Source organism: Centruroides sculpturatus, unplaced genomic scaffold (genome assembly GCF_000671375.1).
Source record: "Centruroides sculpturatus isolate CEXI.00-Female unplaced genomic scaffold, Cexi_2.0 scaffold4, whole genome shotgun sequence".
Lineage (NCBI taxonomy): Eukaryota > Metazoa > Arthropoda > Arachnida > Scorpiones > Buthidae > Centruroides > Centruroides sculpturatus.
The window spans coordinates 1,690,015-1,705,038 of record NW_019384444.1 but is presented as its reverse complement, the minus strand read 5'-3'; the positions used below and the strand labels follow the sequence as shown (position 1 = coordinate 1,705,038).

The 15,024-nt window shown below is 30.8% G+C and overlaps 3 protein-coding genes across 3 annotated transcripts in view; 1 reads left to right on the top strand and 2 right to left on the bottom strand.

The window, feature by feature from the left end:
- The window catches only part of LOC111620307 (prolyl endopeptidase-like), a 60,477-nt gene that overhangs the window by 11,776 nt on the left and 33,677 nt on the right, over positions 1-15,024 (bottom strand). The window contains exons 12-16 of the mRNA XM_023362220.1: positions 13,463-13,576; positions 13,220-13,368; positions 13,012-13,128; positions 2,385-2,480; positions 418-519 (exon numbers count right to left, since the gene is read on the bottom strand). Coding sequence (XP_023217988.1) covers positions 418-519; positions 2,385-2,480; positions 13,012-13,128; positions 13,220-13,368; positions 13,463-13,576 — 578 coding nt within the window. The remainder of the gene's footprint in view (positions 1-417; positions 520-2,384; positions 2,481-13,011; positions 13,129-13,219; positions 13,369-13,462; positions 13,577-15,024) is intronic.
- Positions 6,957-8,029, top strand: LOC111620308. The gene has a single exon (XM_023362221.1). It carries the CDS (start codon positions 7,138-7,140, stop codon positions 7,993-7,995), a length of 858 nt encoding a protein of 285 aa, XP_023217989.1. The 5' UTR covers positions 6,957-7,137; the 3' UTR covers positions 7,996-8,029.
- Positions 8,038-9,362, bottom strand: LOC111620309. Its single transcript, XM_023362222.1, has 2 exons — positions 9,249-9,362; positions 8,038-9,166 (listed from the first exon to the last, which is right to left on the bottom strand). Exon 2 carries the CDS (start codon positions 8,695-8,697, stop codon positions 8,041-8,043), a length of 657 nt encoding a protein of 218 aa, XP_023217990.1. The 5' UTR covers positions 8,698-9,166; positions 9,249-9,362; the 3' UTR covers positions 8,038-8,040.

The window sequence follows — 15,024 nt, the reverse complement described above, 5'->3', positions numbered from 1 at the left end:
TGTGGACAAGATGATCAAGAGTCTACTGTAATATTGTATCATAAAACATTTAGAATATATGATACAGCATATTGTATTGATACAAAAGAACATGTTCTTACACTATTAAACATCAATCTAGAAAAACCATAGTTCGTTTTGTCTACTATAAAGTATTATATTCTTGCAACAGATAAACACATACATATATGTGGATATAATAAACAGATTGTATAAAAAAAATTTATCATCTGTTATATAAATAAATAGTAAACTCAAAAATTCTTTATTCTTCGAAAGTAACTGTTTGATAATGATATATCAATTTTAAAATGGTATTACTAAAAAATCTGTAATAAAAATGATTTTCCACACTATTTAAATTATTTATCTATACCTGACATTTAATCAATATCTTGAAATGACAATATTACTTACTTATATAGATTATGGAAATGTTCTTTATCATCTGAAGTTCCATAATCTGTTTTCCATGCATGACCAATAGTAAATTTGTGATAACGTAGCATATCCATAACCCTAAATAAAATAAAATCTCTTAATTGACAAATTTATTCAAAACTTTAGAAACAAAAGCTATTTCATCACATTTTCAAATAATTTCTCTCAAATTATATATTAGTATGATAAGTTAATTAAATATATGGATAAATTAAAATTTTTAAAACAAATTTTCTTCCATAATAAACTTTGTCTTTGCAATAATGATTTCATTTAATAAATATACATAGAAAACCAAACTTGAATTACCAATAATCAAATGACAAAGCATAATTAGATGTAGTAGGTGACCTGTGAGAGATTATACTGTACTTTGTAACTTAATTAGTCTAAAAGTGAAAATCAGATAGTGGTCTAGATAGCAAAATTGGCAACACATCTACAACATAAGCAAAAGTTGTGGACTGAGTTCCACTCTGAATAATTCCAGAATAGACTAAATTAATTTGTTTATTTCTGAAATTAATAATTATGAAATTTAGTACAATATGGCAGAATAACTGCCTACTTTTTTCCCAAATTGTATAATATTTTTGTAATTACAGTCGACCCCCCTATATTTACAGTCCCTATAATTACGATTCCTATAAAACTACGAAAAAATTGTGACCGGTATCCGTAAAAAACAGTAAAAAACCCCCTATGATTACCTCAAATGTCATCGGGCAGCCAAACTACTTTCCCACCGTCCGTAGCGCCAACTACGGAGAGATTTCTATCGTCTGGACAGTATTATATAAATTATATATAAATTAGGTACTGTATATATAATTATATATTAACTTATTGTAACTTTGTTATAATTAAATATATAATTTCCGCCGTCTAGCGTGGCGCCACGCTACGGAGATTTTTACGCTAACTATCGTCTGTCAGTATGTAAATTAGGTACCGTAAGTCTAATACAGTACTGTAATTTTATACATTTCTTGTGAAAGAAACATTTCTTATTCAACGGCGATTAAAATTATTTATATTAATGATGTCTCCGAAGTTCAAGGAACTATTCGCAGAAAAATAAGTTATTAGAAATCGGCCGCTGTTTGCTGAGCTGTTCCGCGACGAAAACAATGTTGAGCAATGGCGATGTCGAATGGTGACACTCGGTAAGTAATCCTACAATTTTTTGTTTATAGCGTAGTTTATACGGATTATTCCCAAAAAATATATACGTATTTTGGAAATGTTGAGTCGGATTAGTCTAGAATCGATTAATTTTATGGAAGAAAATCTTTCAAACAGCCGTAGTCCGTAAACTTGACACGTGTCGGGTTGTGATTGGAAGGATTCGTAAGAAATCGGATTCCTAAAGAATGGAACGTATCTATATCTTATAGGGGGGTCGACTGTATTAATAATTAGCCATGTTCTAGCCTGATAATTAATCTGGTTGTCATTTGATTATTTAATTCAATGTAATTTATTACAATTTATACAATACAAAATATTTACTTAAATCTTTTATTTAAACTCATTCTTTATAATTCATATGTATGAAATAAAAGATAAACATTTCATTTCTATACTATCTAAAAGAATAAATTTTTATAACAGTAATATAAATTTAAAATGTGAATTATGAACATAAATGATAGTATTAAATAAAAATATTTCACTCTAATTTTCTTACACCCCTATTACAAACAACAATATATCAGATTTAAATTTAAAATTGATAATATTTAGAGCAATAATTAGGCAGCATGAATACTTTTACTTATAATCAATAAAGAAAAATTTTTAAAATTAACTCATTGCATTATGTAAATTTTAAAAACATTTTAGATTTTTTTATTTCATGAATATAATAAAAAAATAAACTATGTTTATTGTGGAAGAAAATTGCAAAGGTTAAGAAATAATGCAAGGAAATGAAAACTCACCCTACTTGTGCAACTGCACATCCAAACAAATCTGGTCTTTGATTAACACAAGCACCGACTAGCAAACCACCATTAGAGCCACCATTAATGATCAATCTAATTTATAAGGGGAAAAAAAAAACATTATGTATATGTACTGTAAATCAGTGGCGTGCCATGACGTCTGATGATAAGGAAGCTGTGTTTTTGTAAAAAGCTGACTTCCAGGGGCAATCAGTTAATTGCACATCAGTGATGGTCTAGGGTCCATTTGTATTCATTTGTCTGATAAGCCAGTAAAAACTGTAGACTTCTCTAAATGTATTTTTAATATCACAATTACATTCTGAATTGCTAGCCATGATTTAAGGGCTAAAATTAAAAATAAAATTATTAAAACTTACTTGTATACATACCTGGTACAAAATATTCTTCAATTGTATGAATATACTTTTAAAGAAAATTATAATTAAATATAGCTTTGTAAAGAAACGTACATGAAAATAACAAAATATTCTTTACTTTTTAAATCTTAAAACAATCCACTTAGTCAAATAGCTTGATATGAGTGGCTGGAATCAGAGACGGTCCAGGTAGGTGTACAGTGTGTGCATGCCAAATCCCGAGGGTGCTGATACTGGTAATGTCAAATGCCACTTGTTGCATCACTAGTGTACCTCAAAGGACACAACAGGATTGATGTAAATTTTAAATGTTTCTCACCATAGCTGTAAAAATCTACATGTGTTAAACTTAACACTAAGTAGATTGTCTGTCATTTGTTTTCTAATTAATTTGTTTTAGGACCAGGCAGTGGCATACCATGGGTGTCAGCCGCCCAGGGCAGAGGAAAATTTTGGCCCCCCACTTATTTAGGTATTTCAATTTAAAAGACCAAAATTCAGTTTTGTCACAGAACAAGCAAATGAAAAATTCAGTGCAGCGACCTGTTTAAAATAGTTCTATTGGATATTAGTGGTGTATATGAACGCAAATGAATTGTACAAGAAAAAAAAAAACAAAAAACAAAAATGGTCAACTCCTCGGATGAAAAAGTTACTAGTTCACCTGGACGGTGAGCCGATTCCCAGACTGTCCAGACGATAGCACTATCATAGGCGCGATGCAAGTATAGTTTAGGATGTTTCAAATTTTTACAAGATATTATTATTTATTGTGAAATTTTGCCACCCCCTAAAAAGTGCCACCCGGGGCGGGCCGCCCCTGCCAACCCCACTACGGTACGCCACTGGGACAAGGTGTCCATGGAAATTTCCAAAATGTATAACTTTTTAGTCACTTTCATTGAACTGGAAAAATTTGTCTTTATTACATCTAATATTATGAAAAAAATCAGTCCCCACTGTACTCAGTTAAACTCTTTTGTTTAAGTAAAATTCTGGCTCTTTCAGCAGGGTTTTATTTATGTCCCTAATTCCCTAATCTCTTAATTATTTAACTACTTCTTAAGTAGAAATAAATTGAAACAAGTTACTTTGTACTTGAATATTTGTAGTCTTGGGAAAGAAGTGGAAAGACAAATTTTTATGACAACAGATACATAAATCGTAAATTTAAGGTATATAAATTCTAGAGCTTTTTTTGTACTTTTTTCATCTCATTCATTAAATTTAGTTGTAAATGATGCTGCCAAAGTAACAGTTAATTTTTAACATTGTACAAGAATTGTGCATGTTTTTTTCTGCATCCCCTTATAGATGGAACATACTAAATGGTAATATCATTAGTTTAATATTGAAATTTGTAAGTAATACAAGATGGGAGAGAAGAATAAATATATCAAATATTTTAATGGATTTTTTAAAACTCTTGTCAACTATACAGAACTATCATAAAACATATCAGTAAACTCCTATAGGTTGGGTTAAGTTATAAATCTACTTGCGGTTCACATAATGGGGCAAGGGCAGCTAATAGCCCAGAATCAGTCCTGGATAGAATCATTGGAAACATTATATGATATTTTGTTGTGTAGCATCCACCAGCTAAACCGTGTGAAGTTGGTGCTCTGTAAAGCGCATGTTCAAATGCACTTTACACCATTCAGATATTTTCGCCATGGAAGCTGTCCCATATTCAACAATACAGCACTTCCATTCCGTCATTGATATTCGAATATACAATAGAATAGAAGTTTATAACTTCTATTCTATTGTAGAAGTTTATAAAGAATTTATAAATAGAATAGAAGTTATAAACTTCTACAATATTCTATTGTAGAAGTTTATAACTTCTATTCTATAATAGAAGTTTATAACTTCTATTCTATTGTAGTATAGAAGTTTGTAATAAGATACATAATGTGGTTATAATAAAATATAAACTTTAATTAATTCAAAGTACATTAAAATATGAAAATAGTCGCAAAATATGTATTCATATTTTAGAAAATACAAGGGAAACGGCACTTCCACCGCTTCCAAGGATGGCACGCCACTGCTGTAAATAATATATTTAATCAAACATTAACTATTTTAAGTCTACAAAAAACAAACAATATCAACCTACATATTTCAAATTTAAAATAAACAATCTAACTGCAAAAAATAAGATATCAAAATCAAAATTTAAAAATTATGAGTTAGAAACTGTATTTCTATTTTGTTTTCGAAACCGTGTTTTTTGAATACATTGGACTTCAAACTCGCATTTGAGTTATAAATAAACACTTGGCTTTATTTCCATCATTTTAGTTGAACTGAACTCAACTAAAATGATGGAAATAAAGCCAAGTGTTTATTTATAACTCAAATGCGAGTTCAAAGTCCAATGTATTTCTATTGTTACTTTTGTAGCTTTCAAGTGTAAATTTTAGCTACATTACATGTATGCATACAATTTTTCTCCCAATTTTAAAATTAGAACAAAATGATGATGCCAAATTGTGATTTGTGATAAAAATGAATAAGACAATTATTTATCTTCAAATATACCAAATGACAATCTATTTAAATTATCATTATTAGAAAAACTTCTGAATATCATTGCATATATAATAGCAAAATTATCTATAACTGCTGTCATAATATTTTAAGTTTCAAATGATTTTATTTCATTTTTATCTGAACATGTTTGAACTTTCATATTATCAAATCAAAATTAAAATAAATTTTATAATTCATTTCAAGTTGGCCAATGGTATTTACATTTTTTAATAAAACACAAAAATATCACTGTAAATGAAGATTGTATGTTGCTGGTGATTGTGAAGATTGATATCCAAAGATATTTTGTATCTGCTTTAGTTTTGTAATTTATTTAAAATTTATGATCATCAAGATAATGTTTATAATTGTAAAAATTATTTAATTGATTTTATTTGCATGAAGTAATAATCTATTTTATTCAAAAATTTTATAATATTAAATTTACTATTCATGATGATAAACAAAAAATTAACACAAGAATTATAATATCTAATATAATAAATTTGACTTTTGCATTACAATGAAAATAATGTATCCAATAAAGAGTCTGTATGTGACATGTTATGTGTAAACCACTATCATTATTATTATTATTGTGTTTTGTGAGTTATACTCGATTCACACCAGTGGCTGTGTACTATGCCGGACCAGAGTCAAGGCCTAGCAACCAAAACAAAACTAAAATTAAATAAGTGTGTCAGTGTGTGTGTCTGTATTCAGGAATTTCCTAACAATGTGGCATGTATTCAATATAGTGGCCTTCTGTAGTGTGATGTATGTATTTCTACTCAATTCTAATGTTCCCAGACTTTTGTGTAGTGTGTGTTGTATCACATCTGTACAGGAGAGAATGACAGATACAATAAGCACCCTATCCATCTTCCACAGATGCCTTATTTCCTGGGCGAGTTCCGTGTACTTGCTAATTTTTTCAGTGCATGTGTTTTGTACATTGTGAGTGTTTGGAATGGCTATGTCTATAGGCAAGCGCCAAATCCGACAGAGGGCGCTGTTTTCGAACCAAGATGGCTGCCGAAACAGGTAACTGTGATGCTTGTGCTGAAGAGAGCATGAAAGCACCGAAGGTTATGTCGAAAAGCCACACCATGTGTTGCGTGGTAGGTTGCAGTTCCAGAGCATTACCTGGACTTGTAAGCTTACATGTATTCCCAAAGTGTTCGAAGCTAAGAAAACTATGGGCAATTAAATTGCGCATCAGTAAAAAGGTTCATGACAGAATGTTGGTGTGCAGTAAACATTTCAATGACAAAGATTTTTTTCCCACCACCACCAGTTATTTTATATTTCCACATCATGTATCTTTATTTTAATTTCTTTAATTAATAATTGTTTATTACGATTTAAAATTAGGATTGGTTGCCATTAGGCGCCGATTAAAAAAAGATGCAGTGCCATCTCAGTGCATACCAAAACGATCTTTAGAGAAAACGCTACCCTCAACAAATGTTGATAAAAGGAGTGCTCGTGCTGCAGCTCGAGCAGCTTCAGGTAATGTTGCTAAACGTCTGTTAACATAGAATATGATTTACATAAGAGGAGTTGCTCATTATTTAAGTGGGGTTTTTTACTTGCTATCAGGAGACCCTGGGAAGAGTACTGATCATGAGGCTGAGAAAGAATTAATAGCAGCTGAAACGTTGTTGGAGCTGAGCGCATTTAGGGAACAGTTAAGAAAAACAGAAGTGTCATTGGAGCTGAGCTCAGTCAACAAAACATCAGAGGAAGACTGAGTTTTTACCACCTCCACATCACATGAAGTTTTGCCTAATATTGTGTTAAGTTCAGAACAACCTACACTTAGCACTATGATTCAAACAAACAGACAGCTCTGTGCATTTACTGGAATACAAACGTTTGACTTGTTGAATGTTATTATTAAAGCCGGAGAACCCCTTGACAAAAATCAGCGGCTTTTATCGTTCCATGATAAAGTACTGCTAACTCTTTGCAAGTTAAAATTAAACATTACCTTCATTTGCATAGCTCTCTTATTTAAAATTCCTGAAAGTACATGCAGAAGATATTTCAAAGAAACATTAATTGTATTGGAGGCAGTTTTAAAAAGTGCAATATATTGGCCTAGCAAAAGAGAAGTTCTTCAAAATTTACCATTAAGTTTTTCCAATTATACAAATGTTCAAATAATTTTAGATTGCACTGAGTTTGCAGTTGAAAAAACAAAGTGTCTAAGGTGCAGAATCTGCACATACTCACATTATAAAGGGGACAATACAATTAAAGTCCTCATAGGTGTGTCTCCAGCAGGACTGATTACATTTGTGAGCAAAGCTTTTGGTGGAAGAGCATCTGACAAAGCTATCATAGAACAATCTGGTGTGTTAAATAAACAAGAGCCATTTGTTGATGCAGTAATGGTGGATAAAGGTTTCCACATTGATGAAGCTTGTGCAGAAAGAAACATCCACCTCATAAGACCATTTTTGCAGAGACAAACTCAGTTTACACATGAACAAGCACTGGAGACAAGTCAAATAGCATCAGCATGGGTACACGTGGAGCGAGCCATTCAAAGACTGAAAAACTTTCAAATTTTGTCAACAAAATTAAGTTGGACCATGTTGGGATTGATAGATTCAATTTTGTGCATTACTACTGGTATTGTAAATCTAAGTAGTCCAATTCTAGATACTGAAAGATTTTAAAAACCTAAAAAAAGAAAAAAAAAATCACATGCCAAAGTCAGTGACTTACATATTTTTATTAAACATTTCAACAAAGAGTGGCAATATATACAAAAAGTACTTTTTTCTCAGATTTTCAAGCATATCATTTATAAATTCATTGTCTTTCTTGACTTGAATAATCAGAGCAGATTCATGTTTACTGTAAACATATAAATGGCACATTTCCATGTTTAACAAAGCCAAGCCCAGCTGAATCTGGCCATAATATGGATTTTTCTTCTTTAGCTGGTATCCATTGTGGTTGTCACCTGTTAAAAAGTTTTTTTTTTTACTTGTTATCAAATCTTGAAATGATGAAGTTACTGCAAGAAGAGGGCATTTTATTTCAAGAAGATGCGATGGTTTGCCATGTTGAAAAACAATGCCATCCGGTGAAAATGCCAACCAAGGTAACTGGGGTAAAATGACCAACCCAACCTCCACTACGTTTGTCCCAGTGTCCTTCATGTATTTTTCTCGAGCAACATTTTCATGACTCAACCCATACCTTGTAGCTTCATTTCCAGCAAATGAATTAAAATATAAGGAACGGATTTTTTTAGTCCAATCTTCAATGTTGCATGAATTAAATGTGTATAAGGAATAGCATTTACTGCCTGAGATCCTGAAACTTCGCTCAGTATTCCAAATAGGGTCACCCTGCACAATGTTTTTAAGCATGTTAAATGCTTTGCTAGTGTCAACACAGACTTTATCTTTATAAAATTCAAGTTCTTGCTTGTTTAATGCAAACTTTTTAATGCACAAGTGATCTTCTGTGCAACAGCTGTAACTAAAATTGATACTGGAATATTTTTCAGCAATCAGATTTTCTGTTTGAGAAATTGAAGTAATTGATTCCAATAACTTAACTTTATTGGGAGCTGCTACATCTTGTTCCTGGATGACTTCATTTTGCAAAACATTTCTTCCAGTAATGTGCTTTGCAAGGGAGCTGTTTGGTGCTCCACTAAGCAGCTGTTCACGAATTGATTCATCATTCAAATCAATACTCTTTAGTGGCAGCTTCACATGGCAAAACTCCTCAACAGGCTTGGGAAAATATGTTGACTCTTCATCATTTTTTACCTTTCCCCACTGTCTTTTTAAGTCTGTACAGCTTGCATCTTCTAATGTATGAACTCCAACTCTAAAACCATTCAAATATTTCAGTATTCATATATGAGATGTACACACACATAAAAAAAATAATAATAATATGTGCTACAAACTTTCGACTGGCCTATGCTGTATAAGTACAGAATGACTCAGCAGGGCTGCCTTCAGATTGGCACTAATTTTAACTATTATGATAAATAAAACTATGTTTTTATATTGGAACATGGTGTATACTGCTTAAAATATTTAAACACTTCTCACCTGTTAACGTGTAATAAACATGCTATTATATGTTTACAAAAACCAGACAGCCCGGCTTTGCACGTGCATTCTCCCTGTAATTGAGATGTATTAAAATGACAATATCTGAGATTAAATGTTTTAATTATTATTATGAAGTATGACTTACCTGTATTCCTACCGATGAAATCTTTATGTTTATTTCGTGCGGCTTGTTTGCAGGTCTGCTGCTTTGCAACACTAAAGCAACAACATGAACTTCAGTGTTGTTGTTAGCGTTTAATCCACAAAATATGATATGTCCAGCATCTAAAACGGCTTCACCTTCTGTAAGACAATGTTCTGTCTGTCGCCGATATAGTCTAGAATTTTACATAAATTCAATGATTTCGCCATTTGGTTCTCACAGTAATTGTCACCGAGGGAAACTGAATTGACTCCAACACTGAAACACGTGGTCGATTCGTTACCTGTTTCGGCAGCCATCTTGGCTCAAAAACAGCGCCCTCTGTCGGATTTGGCGCTTGCCTATAATGTATGTGATTTTATTGTGTTTGTCAATGGGTGTGATGTCTGGTCTGTTGGTAAATTGTGTTTTATCTGTGATTATGGCTCTGTCATAGTACATTTTGTGCATGTAGTTTTCCAATACTGTCTGTGGAATATATTTGTAGTATGGTTCATGGATGTCTAATAATTTGTGTTTGTTTGCAAGCTCTTGGTGTATTATATTTGCTACTTGATTATGTCTGTGTAAATAATCTGTTTGTGCCAAGAGCTTGCACCCAGAAGTGATGTGTTGTATAGTTTCTGGCATGATGAGACATTTTCTGCATGTGTCATTTGTGAGTGTTGTATCTTTGAGTATGTGTTTTCTGTAGTTTTTAGTATTTATGACCTGATCCTGTATGGCAATCATGAATCCTTCAGTCTCCCCAAACAGGCATCCTCGATCTAACCAGCTTGCTTAATGGTGTCTATGCTTTTTATATGTTGTGTCAAGTCTGTAAGATGTGAGTGTAAGTTTAGTGGTGTGTTATTTGAGTCTTATTATTATTATTTATGTACTAACATTTCTTTTTATAAATCAGTCTTTTTCAGTTTATATACAGATAAAACATATAAAATTTTTAATGTAAATATCAAAAATATTCACAATAAATTTTAACTGAAATCTAGTCTTTACTTATTCAACAAACTAACAATTACAGAAGTAAACAAACAGATCTTGAATTTTCAAATACAGATTACGATATGTGAGTACTTAGTCTATCAGTAGTAGTAAAACTTGAATACAATTTCCACAAAAACTTATAGAAATCCCTGATAAAAAAAAGCAATTCATGAAAATTTGAAAATTGTTTATTGACTTCTCTGATATTGTTATTTGGTAGATTTAAGTTATATTTTTAAGAAAATATTTTTTACCTTAAAATAATTAAATCTAAATCTTAAAAAAATCAATTTAAAAATCCCTTTCAAAAAATCAAGCATTGTCATTTTTTCATGTCAACTTTAAAAAAATAATCAATGATCTTATAAATGCTATAATTGCAAACATTACTAGATTTCATTATATGATTGTTTTCAATAAAATTTTGCACAACAAATGTCTATGTGATCTACTGTATTTGTTATAATAAATTATACAGTCCCAAGTTATAAAAGATTAGGCAACATGTCCAAACAACAACAACATAAAAAACGTCGATTGAAGGATAATTTAAATGTAATAATACTTAAATTTATTCTATTGATTATATTGAAATTGGGTACATGGATACATATTAATTATACTATATTTTCAAGTTTATAACAAATCATTCTTATCTGTAAGGTCTGCATTCAATGATATTTTTCAAAGAAAGCTATTAAACTTTAGAAAAATCAATAAGAACTTTTAATGCAAATTAAGAAATAAAAATGGGTATTTTCATATAATAATTATATATTAAAATTTTTATTTAAAAAATTTAAATATGAAATCAAATCATACACTATAATCTTGTTTTAAAAAAATGAACTAAAATTCATTAAATCATCCAAAATCATCTATGTTTTAATAATCAGTGTCATTTTACTAAGATATAACAAAAACATATTCATTGACATAACAGTTACACACCCAGACAGAATTGTTCAATTACTGCAAAACTCAGCATACACCTATGTCTCAGAAGGTGGCTAATATGTGGCTAATTGTACTGTACACTAGTAATGCCACCTTAAAATTCCTAATGCAGTTTCCTATAAAAAGGCCCACAAAAACTCACTGTGTTCAGAATTTTCAGTAAACTGATCTGTTGTTTGGAGGTCTTCAAACATAAGGCTTGCCGATATTATATGATGCAGTCAAAAACATTATGTAAAACTGATAAAATTTGACAAAGGCTGCATCACCAGGCAAAGGGAAGCAGAACAGCAGTTTTATCAAACTGCCACCATTCCCTTATAACCCACTGCACCCAATATCATTTTGACCTGGCTGTGAGGTGTTAGATGCAATGGATATATGAGGACAACATATATATGACAGACATCTCTCCTGGTAGTCTGTCTGGGGCATCAAGACATTACCAGGAGAGATGATTATCTGATTTGAGACAATCAAATAATCATCTCTCGTGGTGAGCATGAAAAACTACATCATTTTTGTCCACTCAGAGATAGGTAGAAGTCTCACAATAGAACCCCATTTCTTCCTGCACCATTTCTAAGCAACTAGCAGAAACAAGTATGGATGCATGGAAACCAATTTTATTGGCATTTATGATGCTGGCAGCATATTGTCTTAATTGTCATAATAACAAATCCTAGTTCTGTTTGGAAACAGACAACTTCCATGTTAGAATGACTGTGAGAAGACCAGTGGTGAGTGCTCCAATCCAATCTTTAAGTGGCACACTGTCTCCATTGCTGAAGACAGTGTTCCACTTAAAAACTGGACTGGGAAGCCATCTTGTACGACAGCTCATCAGCATAGTGGTGTAAGGGATTAACATTGATGGTAAAGCAATACATTAGAAAATCCTGGACTCTGATGAATTCTCCTTTCCATAGCAAGGCTGAAAGCAGCCATTATTCAGCTAAATAATGCTTGGATACACAACTAATTTTCCAGGAATGTTTCTGTCACATTGCCACACTTCCTTGTCCTGATTGCTTTCCAGATTTATCATTCATTGAGCATTTGTGAGATCAGATGCGAAGCCAGCTTCAACCATCAACAACTGTGAGGGCGTCTGGAATGACAGTTGCAATATGTGGATTTATCTGTTGCAGAATAGCATGTGGTGTCTGATTCCATGCCTGACCATATTGCTGCATATAACTAGACAAGAAGAGATTCTACAAAATATTAAAGGTTCATTTAAATTGCACTGTTGTTCTACAGTATATTGTATCTTTATTATAACATTATAATCACTCTTGCTATCATAATTATATTTATACTAATAAAGTTTTATTCAATTCCAGTGCTTCCTCTTCTTAGTGTATAATGTGTGTATGTATATACATATATATTATGTAATTATTAATGAATATATTACATTATATTATTTCAATTACTATATATATACAATTATAATTAATATAAAATAATCAACTTTTTAAAGAAAAACTTATGTATAATACCTTTTATTAGAAGTAAATTTATTTTTGATGAGATATTCAGCAGCAGAAATAAAGTCATCAAATACATTTTGCTTATTTAGAAGCCTTCCTTGATTGTGCCATGTTTCACCATATTCTCTAATTAAATATAAAAAATAAAGTGTTAAAGAAAATTTATGTAAAAATGACAACAACATAATTATAAAATTTTGATGATAATTTTTTTTACCCTCCTCCCCTGATGTTAGCTACAGCCACTATGCCATGTAAATGCTGCATGAAAAGAATTCGAGAAGGACTAAAAGATGGTTGAATACTCACATTAAAACCACCATAACCATATAAAAGACAAGGAGCATTACCATCTTTGATTACATTCTAAAAAGTAAATTTAAAATCTATAAATACAAGTTTCAATTTATCACAATAATTATTTCATATATAAATTTATTACTGAAATATAAGAACCAACCTTATCATGAACAATAAACATTGGAATTTTAGTTCCATCTAAACTGTTATAAAATATTTGACTTGTAACAAAATTTGAATTATCAAATCCTGGTACTTTTATTTCTCGAAAAACCTATAAATTATAAGATGACAAAATATTAATTCTTTCACTGTAAACAAATTATATTTGACTGATTATCTTATTTTACTGCTTATCTATACCATTTCTTACAATATTTGAAATTTTACATTTTTATATACAGGTCAGTACAGGTAATTCCATCTGTAATTCCCTGACCAATTATGACATTATTCCCTGACTTATTAAAACTGTTGCATTTTCCCTTTCCATTATGTAATATTCAACCAAGTCTTTTTAAGACTGTTTTGCACACAATTATATAAATTTTTTATTAAAAAGCCTTTATAAAAAAAATGAAAAACTTCATGTAAACTCAATTATGTAGTTGAATTCTTAGAAATCATTTATGTATTCAGGAATAAGTTTTTGATAAATACAGTAGAGCGTCGTTTATCCGAATCAATTGGGGATTGGTGTTGTTCAGATAACTTATTTTTCGGATAACCGATTATGCACAAAAAAAATATATTAACGTATCCTGTGTTGAAATTTTTCTCCGCTGCATGTTGCTTTGCATTGAATTTTCGTTGATATTAACCCTAACGTAAACTTTTTAAAATAATAATCGCAGCTATTGTATCATTAAATATTATTTATTTATTTTTTACAAACAAAATAAATATATTGAAAAATATAAAAACAAAAAAAAAATTATACTTTAGAAGTTAATCTAGTATCAAAAACGTTCGATTCAGCATGACACACAGTCCTCAGAAAAACACCACACAAAAGTGCCAGTGCTGCCAGCTAAAACACACACACCAACAAAAAAAATATTGGAGTAGCCCAAGATATAGCCAAAGATTGCAGCGCCACAGCATTAGCGAAAATTTAAATTTGCCGACTGGAATTCTTTCGGATAACTGACATTTTGGATAAACGATGCTCTACTGTAGCTCTTGTGATAGTTGTTTTAACTTTTCTCCATACTTCATCAATATTTTCAAGAGCATTTTTTAAGCTAAAATTTTCCCAAAATTCTATAAAACATTCTTCTCCTGTTGTTTCAATTGTCTAACAAGATAATATACTTTAAATGTTGAAATGACTTCCTCATCTATAATCTAGAATAATGCAGTTATATGGTTTAAAAAAATAACTAACATTTTGATACAAATCATTAGGCTTCACTAGATGACCAGGAATATTATGTAAAATTAGCAAAATTATAAATTCAAGATTTATGTAGCAAAAGAAATCATATGTTTTTTTGATGTTGCTGTTTAAATTTAATCTCAATCTAAATGATTCAAAACGTATTAAGTGTACACCACTGATTTTGTACTAATTTACTTTATAGTTACTTTTGTGTTTACTAATAAATACTTCTGGTCAATACAATACAGAAAAATTCCATAAAAATGTTTGGATACACTAACTATAGTTACAAACACTAACCAACACAATAACTGTAATTACTGCAGTTTATCCACCTAAAA

Bases quoted from the DNA above. Each gene is read 5' to 3' on its own strand.
- LOC111620309 (XM_023362222.1), bottom strand. From the start codon at position 8,697: ATGCTTAAAAACATTGTGCAGGGTGACCCTATTTGGAATACTGAGCGA.
- LOC111620308 (XM_023362221.1), top strand. From the start codon at position 7,138: ATGATTCAAACAAACAGACAGCTCTGTGCATTTACTGGAATACAAACG.